We start from the raw sequence: 21,141 nt of genomic DNA, 5'->3' as shown, positions 1-21,141 counted from the left end.
ATTTGTGTGAATCAAGTGTATTAGATCAGACTTTACGTTATGGCACAGTGACCCCCTGGTAATATGAGGTAGTTGATGGGACAAACTCGTTGTCACTACGCTCCTCAAACCTCCAAAATAGACCTCAGGACTGCGACACATTCAAAGAGGAAAAGTCAAGCTTTCTAGAACAACTTCAGCTACTTCCAGTGAGCTTGGAGATGAGGATAAAATCACAGTAGTAAAATAAAGTTATTCTGTATAGGTCAAGTGCGAGTTTTCACCCCTGCAAGAAATCAACAGTTAATCAATAATTTTAAATGATCATTTCAGTGCATTACTGTGATGTCTAATTCTAACTTTTTGAACAGTTGAAATCTTCATTACATACAAATTATATATTAACAGATTTCACATTTATCATTATATTGTACTGAAAAATATATATTAAAAAAAAAAAAGTTCAAAAACCATGAAATGCTGGGTGCTAGGCCACATGCAATTCGCATTTTTAAACTAACATTTCTTCATTGTATACCCATGTTTTACACTGTTCACTTAAACATCCAAAGTTTTACAATGGTGTTTCATTTTGAAGAGTTGACAAATACTTTTTTTCAGGGGGAATGGTCTTGGGGCCTCTCATTGATAATGGTAACAACAGAACTTTTTTAGTGCAATGTCTCTGATCAACAGAGGCAGAGTCAAGTCATAGATAAATTAATGGCGCTTTAAGATGACAGCATCTCTCAGTTAATGGGTGTAACATTCATTTGTGCTGCTCACATCATGTAAAACACGATTTGCAGAAAGAAAGACTCAGAGGTTTCTATGAGAAGAGGAAGAGACACATAAAGAGGATAAGGAGATGGCAGGAGAAGAAGAGGGATGGGGAGTGGGTAAGAACGCCGCTGCTGGTGGTCGTGGTGGGGGCAGCTGTGGTGGTGGTGTTGGTGGTGGAGGCTGGAGACAAGAACTCCCCGACTGTCCGAGACAGGAAGCTCTGGAACTCGCTCAGTTTGGTGAAGACCATCACTTCAGCTCGTGTTTGACGTGCGGTGGAGTTGCTGGTGGAGTTGCTGGTGGAGTTGTGTTCAAACGATAGCACGGCCGCCTGGAACCAGGAGTTTCCCTGCTTACACATGAGCGGGCCACCAGAATCACCCTGAACAGAGATGGAAACGTTCAAGTCCAACACACTTAGGATTCTGTATTAACACGTAACCTATAAAGACATTAGCCTCGTAAACCAGCCTCTCGCGGAAGTGCATTTCATTTCATTCCGAGGGAGAGTCTGGCCTCATCCCCATTCTAAGCGTTTGGACTGAAACCCTCAGAAGGCCGAGCCAATCAGCGTCGCCCGCTGTGATTGACACAGCACGTTGGCCAATCAGGGACCGACTGGTGCAAAGCCCCGTCACTACACCAACTTGCTGATTGGCTGAATGGGGTTGTTTGTCAACGCTACTACCAAAGATATTAAACCGTCTTTGCTACTACTCCCGCCCAGCTCCCGCCCACCCCAAACGCTTACAGGGGGGATGAGGCCAGACTCTCCCGAGAAATGAAATGAAATGCATTTCCGCGAGAGGCTGGTTTACGAGGCTATAAAGACATAGCCTATAGAAAAACACATGATCTCCCTTTCATGACTTTTGCTCTTGTGGCAACCTTAGGACAAACTTAACATCATATAAACTGAAATTTTAAAATGCAAGCTGTTGATTGATTTTATGGAAACCTGACCTTTGTTCCCTTTCAGAAAAAAAGCTTTAAATCTCTAATGTTAAAGGACCTACAAAACATCTAGACAAGACAAAGACATATCAACATGAATGAAAACCAAAATAATAGTCACCTGTTCCAGTGTAAATACTCCGGTACAAATGCTGCCGTCTGCGGTTGTGTTCCCACAGTCAACAACTGAGGTTTGGAACTCCTGCAGAACTTGTTCCTCTAGAGTTGGAAAAACAAGGAACTGGTCAGAGATGGATTAAAACCCAGACAACTCCTTTGTGGTGACATGATGCGGTGTGTTGGAAATACTGTGTCAAACTGTGTGTTATGGACTCACCGCCTCCTCGCTCTTCGTTCCAGCCGGCCGCCCAGCAAGTAGTGCCAACGCTGAAGGTTTGCCCGTTATCCAGGCAGATGGGCTGGATGTAGTCGGACAGGGTGGGTTTGGTTTCCAGGTGCAGCACTGCGACGTTAGACCCGTTCAGGCTGCTCAGAGTGATATTCGTCACATTGAAAGTCATCTCAAAGGAATTGGTTCCGTTCTGTCTCAGTCGGCCCAGGATGACGGTCCAGTTGGATGGTGAAGGTGAACTGAGGTAGATGAAGTGAACACAACACTTTAAAACATTGTGTTGCTTTAAGACAAAGACTGAACTTCTACATCTGTCTGGTTACTGGTATTAAGATATATACTTATTGTATAAAGGTTTCAATGTGCCAACTCAACCCAAACCAATCCCGATCTCCCTCACAGCCCATTGGTTCCTACTGAAGATGCAAATCTCTAAAAGTGTCTCACCTGGAGAAACAGTTGGCGTTGGACAGCACAGCGTCCTCGGACACCAGTGTCCCGCCACACATGTGAGTTCCATTCATCTGTACGCTCGCCATCCATGGCCAAATGCCAGCCGAGGCCACGGAGCTTCCCCCCAAAATACGTGAGTTTAACGGGGCCCGGCCACAGACCGCAGCTGGAGAGAGGAAACAACAGAGAGACAGTGGAGGTGTAAAGTTTTGTAAAATCAAACTCAAAATGACAGGGGACAAAGCTTCTGTAAAGGTCAGGTAGGACATTGGGGAAGTTAACACACAAAACATCCGGGATATTTCAATTTGATGGACAAATGTATTCAGTCATTGGTTTGTTTTTTTCCCCTCGATTTAAAGCGGCTAGTGTTAGCATAACCCTAATCGCTGTGGGAGCGTACCTATGGATTTTCCCAAAAAGGGTCCTATGTTCCCTGGTCCTATACATACTGGGGATGTTCCCCCGCTGTTGCCGGTCGGTGGACTCTCTCTTATCTGGACTTTCTCTATCTATCTGGCCTGTCTAGCCTCTACCTGGTCTTTTTTACTAAACTTAACCAACTCCTTTCTTCATTGCCTAAACCCAACCAAAGTCACAACTCAACTTCTCACTCAAAAATAGGCAAAAATCTGCAAAGTCACAACTTCACTTCCAGGTATGGGACCAAAAATTGAATGTCCCCCGGGTCGTTTTGGGGGAAAGCGGGGAACGTAGAGCCCTTTTTTTTTAGAAAAAGGATCCTACATAGGGATGACCCCATCGTGGTTTATTTACTAGTCGTGGCAAGAGTTCAGCCATTGTTCCACAAGAGGTTACATCATTAACGTGACGTCTTCAGGTAACAACGTAGTCTCTGCGATGTGGGAAGGGATCTGCAGCTACTTTCCAAGGTCTACCTCAACCTCCAGTCCTGTGCACTGAAGAGTATCTCAGTTGGCTTCTGGTGTTGTCTTGTTGGTTCTTCTGCTTCTTTTTCCTTCTTCCTGAACATCCCTATCATCCGGCAGATGTTACTGCAGATGATCTCAGCAATTGTCCGGTGGACCTGGTCATGCCGCTACCAATAGCGGCCATTGGCAAGAATTCCAAGACTTCCAACGCCAACCCCTCCCTCCGCACTTCGAGGCAGAGTTGTACCTCAACTCCTCCCACTGCAGTTTCTGCTCTCCACTTTCTACCCATTCTCACTTGCCACTCTTGTTCCAGCAACCTTTGGGTCTAACGATTCCTGGTATTGCAGCACTTCTCTAACGCACCTAACCATGAACTCCTCTTCTTCAGGTTTTCAGATTTCAGGGTGAGCATCCGTTTGTAGCTGCAGAGCAATGTGGTTGATGTTCCTTGGTAATCCTGGTAGATCCAAGCCTTGAAAGGGCCTGGGAGGCCAATCTTGTCTTGCAACCATTGGTCACACTCCCCACACGTGTTTCTTATTGCCACCTTGTCTCTGAGTGATATGTCAAATATCTTCCCAAGCCTTTTGATGGTTTTTTTTTTTAGATGGTTGAAATTTGAATGTCCTCTATTGAGAATTCTTCAACACTTTGCAAAGATATTATCGTAAACTGGCGGATGTTCTCTGAGTTTTCTTCTTTTGGAGTCTGTGTTCTGTTCACGTATCTCCATTGCTTAGACACATAGCCACAGCCACCAGTGAGGTTGAGGGCAGCATTTGTAGATGCTGTAGGTAGTACCACTTGGGCCAGGAACTACTGTGGGGGGCTACCTGACCCTGCCCGCCCCCCACCTCCCACCCCCCTCCAAAGAAAGTCTGGATACTCACGTGCAGGTGTAGGAGGGACCATGGTTGTAGGTGCAGGCAGGCCTGGACAGGTGACACTCTGGTCGCTGTCAGTCCCAGTGGACGTGAATGTGACAAAGCCCGGCTGGTTGCTGGCGATTTGGCTGTTGATCCAGGCCTGATAGCGAGACACTCTGGCGTAGACTCCTGGGATATTAGGCCGGGCACAACCAAGTCCAAAACTGACGACTCCTGACTGGACCCAGCGGTTGTTCTGCTTACTCATCATCGGCCCGCCAGAGTCGCCCTGAGACGAGAGGAACATTTAGGAGCTGGGAATCTTTGCATGAATTTAAATCTGAGATTAACACTGATGGTAAAATGATCACCTGGCAGGAGTCCCTCCCTCCTTCAGTTAAGCCGGCACATATCATGTTCTCTGTGATTGTACCCACTCCATAGTTACAGTTGCACTGTCTGTTCCCCACAACTGGCACCTCCACCTCCATCAGGTCCTGTGGTGACGGAAGTGGCACTAAGGAGACACAAACTCAGGTTAAATAAATGTGATGAAATACACTGTCTCACAAAATGAGTCAACAGTCACATTACTACACAGCCAAGATACCCTAGATAAAAATAAAAACAGCTATTAATCTTCTGCTGTTTAAGTTGTTCACATTGAGGTTGGTATGTTGATCAATGAAAATATTGCAGAAATGAAGCAACAAAAGCAACTGCTAGTAACCAAACATAGACTTTGTGACTCACCACCAGATCCAATGTCGCCCCAACCAGTGACCCACGAGTCAGTGCCTGCAAAGAAGGCGCTGTCTGACGCCGCCAGGCAGATGGGCCGGATGAAGTTGGTGAAAGTGACCGTTGAGGAGAGCCTCAGGAGGGCGATATCGTTGTCACTAGTTGATGGATTGTAATCAGGATGGACAATGGTCTGTGACACTGAAAGAGTAGCCTCGTTGGGGTTGGAGCCTTCTTGACTTTGGCGTCCCAGAATCACAGTCGGGTTTCGTGTGGAAGAGCTGAGGTGATGAGAAGAGTTGTTGTTAGTGAGGATTGTATGTAGCTTCGGAAGACATGATTAATGTGTATCCTCAAAACAGTTTTATGAACTGAAACATATGAATTTAAATATAAAAGTTATTTTGTTTTCTCTGTAAGCAGTAAAACAATGTTTTCTCACAGTATATGTGCTAAAGAAATGTCAAGGATGACGAATTGTGTACAGCTAAAACCCGATGTTTACCCATCGTCACATTTTGAGCTGATAGACACATTTAGTAAAAACATTTCACATCCAGCAGTTACAGTGAAAAATAATGATTCATGTGAAACGATGTTGTCTCCAGTGGTCACACACTTTTCGCTCAGTGTTTGTTCTCCACCAGCTCCTGAAGGAAACATCTGCTGCTAAATTTTTTCTCTGAACCGCTCAGACAGTTATAGAGTCTAAACGAAGAGCTGAGTAGTAAACCAATATTTTTCTTCTTGAACGCCCTCCATCCCCCTGATTTATCCTGTGATCCTGTGTTGGAGACATGTTGTGTTTCATTGCAGCTCTACCCTCAGTGCTCACCTTGAGACGCAGTGAGCAGCCGTCAGCACCCATGCGTTGTTGATGAGGGATCCTCCACAGAAGTGGGAAGACGAACGCTGCAGACTGGCCTGCCAGGGCCAGCTGCCCGTAGGGGCCGCCTGTCCTCCAACAATCCTGGTGTTGAGTGGAGCCACACCACAGTCTGAGGAGAGACATAATAATAATGGAACTATAAACAAACAACAACAATGTTCATAATGCCAAAGCAAAGTATGTGTAATATACAAACTTCAACTTACCATCAAGTTGGGAGTGAGACTCTGAAAAGAAGAGAAGAGAAAGCCTTGAAACAACAATACTGACATTTCTTGTGTTATATGACCACAGTCTATGGTTTAAACGCAATTACTAAATTGATTGTTTTGAGCCCAAACTCACAACTGACAATAACTGTTTATATTAAAGCTGCATATGATATAATGGTAGATGGCAAGGCAATTTTATTTCTATAGCCCATTTTTACAAACAGTTTTGTCTCAAAGGGCTTTACATAGCATCATAACAACATAACAACCCTCACTTCAACTGAGGAAAAATGTCCATGTGTAGTGTGATTATAAAGCAGCTCTAGGTTCTATATTAATACTGTGAAAGTATCGAAGCCTCAGTCCACAGAGAAATGCACACAGTCTGTATTCAAAAACTGAGCCTTAAAACCAGCCGTCAGGACTTCCTGTCACTTTGTGATGTCACAAAAAACTCATCACAAATATACCTTCTTTCTTATGGTCAACAATTCAAATAAAAGCCAGGAGTAGAGGAAAATATGTCACCTTTTAATTTTTTCACCATGAAGACACAGGACTCTGATACAAGTGTCAATGATTTAAAGATAAAAAACAGGTTTACATGTTTGTAATACCTCTTTGGCGTGACAACACCTGTTGTGACATGTACCGTGAATGGGTGTTGTGTGTCGTGTTGTTTTAACGGATCATTCCATTGTGAAGCGACACGGCGTCTGGTTCCCCCCCCCAGACTGGTTTTACTGCCCCGTCTTAGAGGACTTTCAACATTCCTTCCACCCCACATTGTCCACACTGGGAATTTTTTTTTTGCTGAAACAAGAAACACTGGGTACATATTTGTCTTAAAGTGTTTCTTCAGTTACCGTCATGTGTGATGACATACACGGACCGTAATGTCAACAGACCGAGAGGAGATGTTCAATGACCCGTGACCGGACAAACACTGATCACTGACTGTTTAAATCTCTCTCACATGATCCTCACCTTTAAAGTGCACGTCAGTCTTACAACCGGTTTGTTTTTGGACTATAAAGCAGCTCTAGGTTCTATATGTGAAAGTATTAAAGCCTCAGTCCACAGAGAAATGCACACAGCCTGTACTCAGAAACAGAGTCTTAAAACCAGCTGTCAGGACTTCCCGTCACTTTGTGATGTCACAACAAAGCAGGCACCAAGCCCCGACCCCTCACCACCTGGACCTACATTTCCAACATGGCAGGAAGTGTTTTACCTTAAATCTGCTCTATTTTTTATTAAATTACTCATCGACTGAGCTCCAGAGGGAAGACTGAAATGTAACTTCAGGCAAAACACAGTAAAAAAAAAAAGAAAGGCAGATATGGAGTTTTAACTAATATGTTTCCCTTGTGTAATGCAGATATTTCCCTCAAAACACATTTACTGTCATTTACTGTTGAATGAGTTGAATATTTAAAGTGATAGTTCAACATTTTGGCAAATTGGCCCATTATTATTATTATTATTATTAATTGTCGGTGCAACCTGTTTTTAGAACGGCGGGGCAGAGCCGCGAGCTGCTCAGAGCTACGCTACGGAGGCTCATGGGATTTCTTTTCCCTCATCAAACTCATCAAATACACAATCCAACAACTCCAAAACGCTCTGGTGGACAAGTTGTGACCTGCACATTCACCACGCTATGAGATAATAACAGAACGTTACCAGACAGAGTTGTTTTAGAGGGAAATGCAGAGACTGCTTGATGAAAAACTGCCCTCGACAGGAACATGCATCAGCGGTTTTGCATGAATTTACCTCTAAAACAACTCTGTCTCATAACGTTCTGTTATTATCTCATAGCGTGGTGAATGTGCAGGTCACAACTTGTCCACCAGAGCATTTTGGATTGTGTATTTGATGAGTTTGATGAGGAGAAACCAAGAAATCCCATTAGTCTCCGTAGTGTAGCTCTGAGCAGCTCGCGGCTCTGCTCCGCCGTCCTAAAAATAGCTTGCACCGACAATTAAAGGTAACAAACCTACTGCTAAGACTATAGGGGTTATGTCAGTCATGGAACTTGATTATTATGACCATTTGGCCCCTGAAAATGTTTGCATACGTCAAAATATAATTGTTTTTTCACCCTGCAGTCCTAACGCTCCATATTTTCCTACTCACATCAATAAAAATGTAAAGATTTATTGTAAAAGTGTGTGACACCTCCCACTGTTCAGTCAAGAGCAGGTGATTGTTTTGTCAGTAAATCATTAGCACTTCTGCAATCTGGGACTTAACGAGGAGTGACTGACCCACCCAGTGTAAATATGATGGAGAAAAGCAAAGTACTGATCCACACACACCCCAGCTGTGATCAAAGCAACAGCAAAACTGCACACTCATATCCTGTAAAACTTCTCCTTTAGATAGATTGATAGACTTCATTGTTGTCATTGCGCAAGCACAACGAAATTGGTCGCAATCCCAGGTGCAGAAGTATAAATACAGCAGCAATAGACAATAAATTAAAAACTCTAAAAAAAAAATGTATCCCACACACACCATACATATTGCAAACTTGTGACTTATTTCATATTGGTGTAAAATGTAAGTGGAAAATATGACTGTAATTGTTTACCTCAATTAATTCCATATTAAATATTAATATTAAACCTCTTTAGATATCCGAGCATCCAACTTTCATTTCTTTATCACACACTGTATTTACTGTATAATCTGCAGACTCAGATTCATTATTGTTTAAGTATTTGCCCAACATTATTTTTCCTCTTTTAAATCCTCATTAATTCTCTTAATACATCTTCTAATTCACACTCTGAGCGTGACACAGCCGCTATAACTTATTCACAGATTTGACTTCCTCCTCCTGTGTTTCTCGTCTCTGTCAGCAGATCTCTAATATGATTGGTTCAGGTGTACGGGTGTGAGGAGGCTCCTTACCTGGCGTCAGGAGAGTCAGCAGAGTCGCCACACAGATCACTTTGTAGAGAGCCATAACTGAAAGTCCATTTGTTCTCATCTCCACTGGTATAAATAAACTTATTCTCTCCTCCCTCCCTCCTTCTCCCTCCTTCTCCCTCCCTCCTTCTCCCTCCCTCTACTTGGTGGAGGTGAGTTGTTACCTGTCTAAGACACACCCACACCTGATCACAAACCACAAACCACAGACAGTCTCTACCAAACACAGCGGTATAGACAAACCCAACGACTAAACTCTAATAGTTTGAGAACATTTGGGAAGCTTCAGATATCTGATTTGTTCTCAGATGTTTTTCTCTGCGTTTCATTTTAAACCAACAAGGTGAAATAACCCAGAATCATTTTTGAAAAGCAAACATTAACATTAAAATCCAAATGTTGAAACCTGACTGATGAATCTGAGCTTTTGTTTTCTCCTCTTTTTCCCCCCATGAGTCATGTGACGACCCCTCAGATTTATCTGGTGAACCTTTAGAGGGGCCTGAACCCTGGTTTGGGAACCACTGGACTGATCTACTACTACTACTTTTACTTTTGATCCTTGTGTACTTTGGTTGGACTAAGACTTTTAATATGAAGTGATTCTACATAATGACACTGCTTTATTTTGAAGGCTTCTTCCGTGGTGTTGAAACCAAACTGATTTAATCTGTTTTCCAGTTTATTTATCTAAAGACTGATCTTGACATGTTGTTTCTGTTTCCACTTAAGTAAACATCAGATGAAAAGGTGGAACAACACCGGCCGACCGTTGTCTGGCAGCATTCCTCCACCTCCACGACGAGTTTGAATGTGTCTGACACAGAGTTTTTCCAAACCTTACAGGTGTTACATGTTTTTCTGCTCATTAATCATTAATCACTGTTAATTGCTGTAAATGACTAATCACAGCTAACATCAGCTTTGCTTTCGTTCTGTTGCAGGTTATAGCCTAGGTCAAGTATTGCACATTAAGTATCAGTTAAGTGTATCCCATAATATTGTGTTAATTTTCTTATTTGTTGTTGCTGTTATATCCGTCTGGGTAGTTTAATTTACAACAATCAGTTGTAAAATGGGCTAGGCTAATTGTAGTGAGAAGAAAGTTAGGTTGTAGGCTACATTTGTTTTTGTTTTTTTTTTAAGTATATTTATTTGGGGCTTTTTTCGCCCTTAAAGGACAGGAGAGTTGCAAGGCAATTTTATTTGTATAGCAAACAGTTTGTCTCACAGGGCTTTACATGGCATCATAAGAACATCCTCTGTCCTTAGACCCTCACATCGACTGAGGAAAAACTCTGTGGAAACCCTTTTAACAGGGAAAAATAGGAGAAACCTCAGGGTGAGCAACAGAGGAGGGATCCCTCACCCAGGACGGGCAGACGTGCAATAGATGTTGTTACATATGTACGAGAGAGACAGAAAATGGGAGGCAGAGGGGGGCGGGGGTAGGGGGGATGACACGCAGGATAGGGCCGCTCGTCACGGGATTTGAACTGGAGCCGCCTGCAGTGAGGACTATAGCCTCAATACATGGGGGGTGGGGGGCTCTACCAACTGAGCTAAACACCGTCCCTGTCCCGTAACGGTATACAGTATATTTTGTCCACGGTGTTGGTTCAGTGAAATGTTCTTCAAAGCAAAACCAAACCACAGATGGATGTGACGGTTTGTAAAACTGTGTGAATAGGTGAACATGCTGGTTCGTTCAACATTGTATCACAAGACAAACGACCAGGAAATAGGCTACAAAACATGCAACATAGTAAATCAACCGGACAGGAGACAATCCGACTGACAGGTCTGTGAATAGAACTGACATGTTGGATGAAGTTTTTGTTGGCAATAGAGTCACTGATCAATAAAGGATACAAAATTCATATTTGAAAAATCCCAACAGCAGTCAATTCTGGGGCTTCATCCTTCGGAGGACACATTTGAAGGCCGATTATGTCACAGCGAGGCCTGTCCCATTCATAGGCTCCTGTCCTGTCCCGCCTGACGTCAGAGGTTTCTCTCCGAAGCTGCTGCCTCCAAGCACGTAGGCTGTGTCCTTTGAAGGATGCAACCACGGGATTTTACCCGGGTCATGTTTCAGCTATTTTGTGATAGACAATGAGGGTGTCAAGTTTTATCTGTGAGATTTCATGAAGTGAATGATGAAACAAAAAGTTCTTTAAAGGGACAACAAGGAGTTTCTATTTGGTTATAAAAAAGTCTCACGTTAATGTGGATGAATCTACGTTACCACTTGTTAATGGGCCCATTTTCGATAAATATATTGTTTTGTCTCTATCGTTATTTTGTTATTATTAGTGGTGGCGGAGATGCTGGTCGAGCCGACCAGCGTTTCTTTACTTTTCGACCATCTTTCGTGGCGAGTCATGAGAATAACGCCGCCGAATCTCCGTTTATGGTCGGGACTACGACGGTATGTGATCGTCTTTGAACCTCTGACTTTAATTCTTGATGAATGAAAACATGAGTCTGTCTTGCGCCAGTCAAAGAATTTCACGGTGCGCGAAGGCTCATAAATGTAGTGTGAAAACGCTTCGCTTTTCCAAAACTCCATCGTTGTAAATCCATGGTTTCATCATCATTTTGTGAGAACACTTTCCTTACAGAAGTGGCAGCCATCTTGAATTTTCAAGCATGGCGTAATATCCATAGACTGTAGCCTATATAAAAAGGTAATACCAGTATCCACAATTGAAAGAATTACTCATTACCTGCTGCATTAGTGTGGACGTACAGGACCACAGGAGAGCTACACAACAGCCATGTGATGTGTCAAAACATGAAATAGCTTATGTAAAAATGTCCTTTAAAAAAAAAGTTCAAACAGCTGAAACAGGCCAACATGTCAGGCAATGATCAGTTAGGGGTGGGTTGTGCGTCATGGAAGCTCGTTTTAAAGAAAGAAACAGGTTTACATTTACATTTTGTCACATAGCAAATACCTTTTTTCTGACACCATTCATCATGAAGTCATGAAGGAAACAAACGGCACAGAATGAGCTCCATCCATCTCCTGTGACGGCTGAATGGAGACAGTGACGGTGAATGAACTGGTTAAACTGCACCTGGATGCCAGTTCACTATAATCAACTAGTCATCGTCAGTTCCAGAAGATTGTAATCTTTGAACAAGTAAAACTAGAGAAAGCCTGAGGATCAGAGGCAGGGTGTACATGAGTACAGGCAGGCACTGACTGTGTGACATCACAGCCATCACATATGGAAAATATTCACCTCCATGGAAAGTTTTGTGCTTTGTCATGTTTCAGTGTTGAATCAAAATGAGCTTAATGTGGCACTGATGAGCAGAGAAAGATGTTTTTATTCTGCTGGTTATTTGTACCAAAACAAATGTGAAAGCATTTGGTTTTGATTGAATTCTCTATCAGATCATTGATCCAAAGTCATCAATGATTCTTTCGTATGTTGGAATTGCTTTAGCTACTGTTAGTTCTGGTCCAAAACGTTTGCAATTCCTCTAAATATCACAATATAGGCCTACCAGTTGTTTTTTTAATAATACATATAATTCTATTTTACTTAAGCAATTTTTTTCTAAATATGGCATCATTTCCAAGCTATGGGATAAATAAAATACCTCTTACCTTATCATTATAGTAATGTGATTTATGTGTGAGATATAAGTGATGTTGCCGTTAAATAGCAGTACAGAGAGTTTTATTTGTCACATGTTGTATGCTTATTTGTCATTAGGGTAAACTGTGCAAAACTGCAATAAAATATAAATGAAAAATCTCCATTGTGAAAAATATCGCATATAGCGAAAATATTAGTGATTGCGTAGGCTAATATCAAGTACCAGCCAAACCTTAGAAACACTGGTTCATTCATTAGCAATTTATTGATCAATTGATAAAATTTAAACTAAAAATTATGTTACATAAGTTAAATGACACTTATCTTAAGTGATTAATAACAAAGTCCTTATAGGTAATACAATATAGAACGTCTCTGTCAATAATAAATAAATATTTTAAAAGCTTAAGGATTCAGGTGAAGCAGTGACTGCTACTGATGGGTTTGGTAACACTTTACAATAAGGGTCCCTTAATTAACATTAGTTAGTACATTATTAAGCATTAATTAACTGTTTACATGATATATTAACAATCATTAGTATGTATTACTTAGGATTAGGAAACACATTAATTCATGTAGCCTAAGCAGTTAATTAATGTTTACTACTCAAAGTTAGTTAATACATTTAAAAGTTGAATAATGTAATTACTTATCATTATGTATGCATGACTCAGCATTAATTAACACATTAGTTTATATATTAATGCTTAATAATGTACTAACTTACGTTAATTAAGGGACTTATTGTAAAGTGTTACCATAGGTTTTATTTATTTATTTGTCTTTGTCAACACACCCTCTGTTGCAGCAGTGATGAATGTTTATGTAAATTGTATTTTTTGCTTAAAAATGTTGTTTAAACATTGAAGCTCAGTTGATTTGTATGAAAAACCCGCAGAACCCTCAGACCCTGTATTTATATTTTCTCAGTATGAATGTGATTGTGTGTGTGATTAAGGAAATGCAAGTCATTCCCAGTTTCTGTAGCATGTCTTATTATAGTTTTCTCATGTAAAGGCTAAAGGCAAACCGGCTCTGCCAGTTAGTCTATAAACATTCAGATATCCTGAGCTGAACAAGGAAGTGAGGAGAAACAACAGGTGTCGACTGCCAGTAAGCAAAAGTGCAAAGTCATAATTGAAACTTTGACACAATTACGCTAAACAATCAATATAAATAGGCTGCGGGCTCATTCATCCAGGTGACAAAACAGCTGAGAGTGACGCAATTTAATCAGTTCCCATCCCTGTATAAACTGGTTAATCAGTAGTCAGGGATTGATGTTTCTGTACTAATGTGATTTTTGTTTGAGATATAAGTGATGTTGCAGTTGAAAAGCAGTTTTATTTGTCACATGCTGTATGCTTAGTAAAATGAGGGTTACATCTGTCAGAAGGGTAGACTGTGCAAAACTGCAATAAAATATAAATGAAGATTCTGTATTATATAACATATCGCATATATCAGAAAATATTAAAGCAGAAGTAAGCGGCAGGAAGCGATCCAGTCGTTTTCGCTAATGCTGCGTTCCAGGTAGGCTTTTGAAATCGTAAATTACAGTTTCAAGTCACAACTTACGACTTTGTAGCGTTTCAGGCAACCCACTCATGTTTTTCCGACCTGTTTTACCTGTGAAAGTCACTATAACGGCCACTCGTAACTTCCGACCCGTGAACTCGTACCAGATCAAACTGATACAACTTCACAGGTCGGAAAAACAGGAGTTACGAGTTTCCTTGAACGCACCATAACAGTCCTCGTCCCTACGTCACCACATTCACGGCGTTCCTTGGCTGCACACACAGCCCTGCATGCCGTTCTCTCTCCTCATTGGATAAAAACTGTAGGATACGATAAATGTTTTCTCTTCGGCTCAGAGCAGAGCAGAGGGACTGACAGACCCGTGTTTCAGACCAAACACTCTATGTAAGTGATTGCTGTCGGAAGATATAACTATTTAAGACTTATATTAACACAAATATATCACTTACTTCTGCTTTAAATACCAGCCAAACCTGGGAAAGACTGGTTTACTCATAAGCAATTTATTTATCATGTCATTTTAAACTAAAAATGATGTTACATAAGTTAAATGACACGTAGCTAAAGTGATTAATAAAAAATAAATAGTTTAAAAACTTAAAGATTAAGATGAAGCAGTGACTTATTTTTTGTCTTTGTCAACACACCCTCTGTTGCAGCAGTGATGAATGTTTATGTAAATTGTATTTTTTGCTTTATATTTCTCTTTGTTTAAACATTAAAGCTCAGTTGATTTCAAGGTCGAGGTCAAGGTCACGTTTATTTATAGAGCACATTATAACAACCGAGGTTGACCAAGGTGCTTTACATAAACCTTGGGTTTGTATGAAAAACCCACAGTGAACCTCAGCAGGTTTTTTTTAAAGACCCTATATTTATATTTTCTCAGTATGAATGTTGATTATAATGTGTGTGATTAGGCTTAAGGAAATGTGAGTCATTCCCAGTTTCTGCAGCATGTGTTAGGCCTATTAGTTGTAATGTGAAAGCAAACCGGCTCTGCCAGTTAGTCTATAAACAACGAGGAAGTCAGCTTCACTGAGGGGAAACAACAGGTGTCGACTGCCAAAACAGCTGAGATGCAATTTAACAAGTTCCCATCCCTGTGTAAACTGGTTAATCAGTAGTCAGCGTTGGGGCAACATACAAATCCTGTGTGCAGCTTGATGTTTGCATGTTTTCCCACAGGTTAATGTTGTTTCCTGCAGCAGCTGATGTTTCTGGTTCGGTGACATCACATATGTTTTAAAATCACTGCATTGGCTCCCTGTGATTGTTTTTAAGGATCTCTTAATGGTTTTTAAATGTCTTATAAGGGTCTTGGACCTTCTTATCTTTAAAGGTAGTGTAGGAATTACTCCCATCTAGCGTTGCGGTTGTATATCGCAAGCAACTCAATCGTATTTTTCATGCTGCATTCAATTGGGCAGACGGAACGTCAGACGTACTTTTGAACGAAATAGTCGATTTTCGTGAATAGATAACAGGAGAAGTTACACAATGTCCCTTTAAGAATTGCTCTTACCATATGAACCCTCGCAGACCCTGAGATCCTCCGGCACTGGCCTTTTATCCCCAAAGCTAAAACACAAATTTACGGTGAGGCATCTTTCCATTATGGCCGCCGTCTGTGGAATAGCCTGCCGGAGGACCTGAGGGTCGTAGTCGCAGAGAATGTTAATATTTTAAAAGCAGGCTTAAGACCCACCTATTTAATTTGGCTTTTAACTAATGTCTTATTTTCTTAGTCAATTCATAATTTAGCTTTTGTTATGACAGAGTTTATTTTATCTATTTTATTATTCATCATTTAATTTAATCTATTTATCTATTTTTATGTTCTTAGCCTATGTAGTTTTATATTTTTATTCCATATCTCCAAGGGTTTCCTCAGTTTAGTTAAGCAAGTTAAAAATGCATTTGTAGCTGCACTTGTGTGTGCCGCCATCTTGTAATAGAGGCATAACTGAGTCTTAATAAATGTAGTTCGGTGTCTCAGGTTGACAGCAGCGAGGTATAAAGTCTGATACACTGTACATACACACAAATCACAGACAAAGAGCAGCTTTAGTTCAGTTACAGTTTTCAAACCTGTTCACAAATTGTAAATAGACCAAATCTGTTGATATGACTGAGTCCTGAGTGAAGCGGGTCACAGCTTTTAGACAGAGGACTTAATCTGCAACAAAATACATTAGGTAGCTTCAACAGTTGATGAGAAAACATTTAAATGTCGGCACATTGACTGTCGCCCAACGTTAGAAAAATAAATCTAAACCAAAAACTACACAGAAAGATTGAATTTTCCATTAATTTATTATTTATGGAGTGAAAATAACCATCCTGCAGAGATGACTAAGACAACATTGTTCATCTGTTTGTTTTTTCCATTGATAGTGCTGGCGACTTCACTATTAACTTGTTTGTTTTTCTGAATGAGGCCCCACTGAGCAGGAGAAGGTGAAAGTGAGCAAACAGAAAGCAGGGAGAGTCACATATCTCTACACATTGAATCAAGAGGATCAAAGTCTTATAAGTCATAAAAAAAAGGAGTGGGAGGACTCAGGTTGTCCTTGGGCGATCTCGGTTCACCGTGGCAGTCCCATAGAAAATTACAGAAGAAAAATGATTGGACTTTTTCAAACATCTACTAAGCATACTTTTACCTAGAAACCACATTTAATCTTTAAAATCCACAGTTGTAGACGTATCAACTTTCTCACAATGCCAGTTAATGGGTGTTTACATTAATTTGTGCCGCTCACATCATGTAAAACACAATTTACAGAAAGATTCAGAAGTTTCTATGAGAAGAGGAGGAGACACATGAGGAGGATGAGGAGATGGTAGGAGAAGAAGAGGGACGGGGAGTGACCTCCACAGGTGACACTCTGGTCAGTGTCAGTCCCAGTGGATGTGAAGGTGATGAAGCCCGGATGGTTGGTGGTGATGATGCTGTTGATCCAGCTCTGATAGCGAGACACTCTGGTATAGACATTTGGGGAATTAGACAGGCCACAAGTGGCTACAGAATTCACTCCTGCTTGGATCCAGCGGCCGTTCTGCTTTCTCACCATCGGCACACCATAGTCGCCCTGAGACGAGAGGAACATTTAGGAGCTGGGAATCTATACATGAAGTAAAATCTGAGAAAAACACTGTAAAATAAAATAATTACAAAGCAGGCGCCCTTCCATTCTTCACCGGCACATATCATGTTCTCCGTGATCAAGCCCTCTCCATGTTCACAGTTACACTGTCTGTTCCCCACAACTGGCACCTGCACCTCCATCAGCTTCTCTGGAGTAATCTGATCTAAAGAGACACAGACTCATATTAGATAAATGTGGTGAAATACACTCTCTCACAAAATGGATCAACAGCCACCACATCACTTCAGAAGAGTAGATACAAGTAAAGACAGTTATATGGATCTTCTGAAAGCTATTGTCTACGATCTGAAAGACGATGAGAAAAATTTGAGGCGCTGAATTCATGGGTTCATGTGTCTGTAGCTGAGCAGCTCAGGACGGTTACAAACTACTTGTAGTTTCTAAGCAGAAGGGGGTGGGACGAGGCGGGTCGAGTCTGGGTGACGAGGAGCGGGGGAGACGAGGGGTTTGGATGGAGGGTACGAGCCAATACGAGTTTACCCTGACGGATGGACGGCATTGGTTCAATTTCTATGCAGGCCCACGGCTGATAGACTGAATGGATGTTTTTGGTTCTTTTTGCTATTCATATTGTGTAGATCGGACCACAGGACCATAATCGCCGTATAAATGATGTTAATAATAATTACCAATCTTCCAAATGGTAGACCATAGCTTTAAGTTGTTCGTGCTGAGGTTTGTGAAACAAAATCAAATATTCCTGAGAATATTAAAACTCCTCAGAAATTTTTAAAAGATGCCCTGATGAAACCACCAGGCAGTGACACTATGGAGGAGTGTTTTGACAGGTGAGTCACTATTTTATTTTTGTCATTCACACACAAGATGTTAATCATAAACATATGTGCTAAAGTTTCATACTATTCTGTGACTCAACACATGGTGGGAAAAAATGCAAAAAATTAAGCAACAAAGGCAACTGCCAAACATAGACTTTGTGACTCACCAGTTTTTCCAAGACCAGTGACCCACATGTCAGTGCCTGCAAAGAAGGTGCTGTCCGAGGCCGCCAGGCAGATGGGCCGGATGAAGTTGGTGAAAGAGACCGCTGAGGAGAGCCTCAGGAGGGCGATGTCGTTGTCCTTAGTTGTTGGATTGTAATCAGGATGGACAATGGTCTGTGACACTGAACGAGAAACCTCGTTGGGGTTGGAGCCCTCTTCACGTTGGCGTCCCAGAATCACAGTCTGTGGTGAGCTGAGGTGATGAGAAGAGTTGTTGCATGTTAGTAGACACAATGATTGTATGAAGCCTAGGAAGACAAGATTAAGGGCTCTAGTTTCTTGGCGCGGTGCAAGGTGGCGCAGGGTGGCGCGGCCTGCGTGGTGCAAGTTTCGTCCAGCGCGGCGCACGGTCAGTTTGCAGTTTGGTAGACAGAGCCGGGTGCGCAGAGATGGGTGTGGCGGCGCAGCGGGGGGAGGTGTCACATATTCAGCTTGGTGCAGTGACAGTTTCACACCAAAAAGCCGCGCCAACGGTGCGCTGAAAGCTCGCCAACTCAAACCAGGTCTAGCCTGCGCAAGGCAGTGCAGCGGTAGTTTGGCTGACAGGCGCAGAGTGCGCACGCGTCACCAAGACCTCACAGGCAGGTTTCCACAACTTCAGGCACATTTTAATGCAATAAATAATCACAACAACCACTATTCAATGCAACGATCTTAATCAGCACATACATCTTTATCTATATCGACTGTCCCGTCACATCTGATGTCAGATCAGAGGCGGTTGGCACGCGTAATGGAACTCAACCTGACTGATTTAACACAGATTAAAATGTGATGCTAACAAGTTCACGCGCAGCTGCTTCTGGTTTCATCCCGGTTACTATTTGTTTATGTTGATGTAATCTGTGCACACTACTCATCTTTGTTACAGGGGTTTAAATATAGGATATAGCGTCTTTATTAGTGGGGAAAGGGTGTGTTATTTTGTCTGTTTGTTTTTCACACATGGACAACGCAGGGCAAATCTGATTAATAATAACCCCCTCCTAGACTACTTCTGCTCAGTCCGTGGAGATCTCTTCGAGTTCGGCCACTGTGAGCTTGGACCTCCCCTCCCTCTTTGCCATTTGTGTGCCTGCGCCGGGCTGTACCGTGCACCAAACTTGTAAAGTGCTCCTGGACACACCCCGTTGGTGCTGCGTTGCGCCTAGACTGCGCCTGGTTTACGAAACTAGAGCCCTAAGTGTCTAATTAATTATTCAAGTTAAAGTAAATGGACAGGTGTGTAGTGAAAAGAAAAATGCTTAATGTATGAGTCATGAGTGGAAAATGGCCCATGGAACTACAGATTTTTTTAACCAATGCATGAGGCCTAAATAAAGAACCCCTCCACCCATGTTGTGTTTCATTGCAGCTCTACCCTCAGTGCTCACCCTGGGACGCAGCGAGCAGCCGTCAGCACCCATTCGTTGTTGATGAGGGTTCCTCCACAGAAGTGGATAGAAATATATTTCAATCGCACACTGGCCTGCCAGGGCCAGCTGCCCTCAGGGGCCGCCTGTCCTCCACTGATCCTGGTGTTGAGTGGAGCAAGACCACACACTGAGGAGAGACGTAATAATGATGGAACTATAAACAAACATGTTCACGATGTCGAAGTAAAGTATGTGTGTATACCAAAACTTTAACTTACCATCAAGTTGTGAGCGAGATTCTGAAAAGAAGAAAACAGAAAACTCTTGAAAAAACAATATGGCCGCATTCAGACTGCCAGCCAAAATCAGATTTTTAGCCCATTTAGATTGAAACCGAGTGGCTCTTATGAAGTCTGAACAGCCACAAATAACATGAAATCTTATTTTTGCAAACCGGATCGAAACCACCTTTGGGAGGTAGTTTCAAATCGCATTTGGACACGGATGCGTCTAAGTCCGAACAGCTCCAAACACTCAGATTGATTTTGACTCTCTGTGACATCACTCTACGCGGCGCCAGACCGCCCTCTGACCGCCCGCCTATTTCGAGTTGTGGAGCGATATCAACAGAGGAGCAGTCAATGGAAGACGTCAAAAACATCAGTCCTTGGACAGAGGACGAAACAAAATCTGTGGTGAGATGGCTTATGGATGGCTCCGTTGTTGGTGTTCTTGTTGCTGTCACAATTATATGACGTAACACAACCCATGCGCTGGATGACGCCTCCGTTCTGTCGTCATTGCTACAGCAACCTGTCAGATCGGTCAATAATGTGACCCATGTCTGAACAGAGCCAAATCCGATTTGGACACTTGCTAAAAACAGTGTGGACAGTCAGGCCTAAAAATCTGGTTTGAGAAGAAATCTGATTTGAATCAGATTTGCCTGCAGTCTGAACGCGGCCTAAGATAACACACACACAGTACCACACACCAAACCAAACTGTTTCAATAACCAAAACTGTAATCGACTGTTTTGAGACCAAACTGACAACTTCAAATGACAATTGCTGTTTGTATTAAAGCTCCATACAGTATAAAGGTAGTCTCTGTCAGCAGATCTCTAACATGATTCAGGTGTTCAGGTGTGAGGAGGCTCCTTACCTGGAGTCAGGAGAGTCAGCAGAGTCGCCACACAGGTCACTTTGTAGAGAGCCATGACTGAAAGACCGTTTGTTCCTATCTGCGCTGGTATAAAACAACCCGCCACCCCCCAATTAGGCAGGTAAATTGTAGTGAACGTAGTGAAGTCTTGTTAATAAATAACCAGAGTCCTCAGTGCAGCAGGTCAACGCTATGATGTAGCTCTGCAGTTTAGACAGACG

General features: G+C 42.1%; 1 protein-coding gene across 1 annotated transcript; it reads right to left on the bottom strand.

Moving 5' to 3' along the window:
- Positions 1-805: 805 nt before the first annotated feature.
- On the bottom strand, positions 806-20,975 carry LOC310989821 (transmembrane protease serine 9-like; the record flags this gene model as incomplete). Its single annotated transcript, XM_083976972.1, has 15 exons — positions 806-1,144; positions 1,838-1,935; positions 2,054-2,307; positions 2,516-2,687; positions 4,308-4,572; positions 4,655-4,800; positions 5,037-5,305; positions 5,860-6,022; positions 6,120-6,140; positions 17,100-17,319; positions 17,403-17,539; positions 18,344-18,594; positions 19,775-19,943; positions 20,035-20,055; positions 20,921-20,975. The coding sequence occupies 15 exons, from the start codon at positions 20,973-20,975 to the stop codon at positions 809-811; spliced, it is 2,577 nt and encodes an 858-aa protein (XP_083833098.1). The 3' UTR covers positions 806-808.
- Positions 20,976-21,141: the final 166 nt, after the last annotated feature.

Source organism: Trachurus trachurus (genome assembly GCF_905171665.1).
Source record: "Trachurus trachurus genome assembly, chromosome: 8".
In the NCBI taxonomy this organism is placed as follows: domain Eukaryota; kingdom Metazoa; phylum Chordata; class Actinopteri; order Carangiformes; family Carangidae; genus Trachurus; species Trachurus trachurus.
Note: the sequence above shows the minus strand (reverse complement) of the source record. Positions and strands in the feature narration are given on the sequence as shown.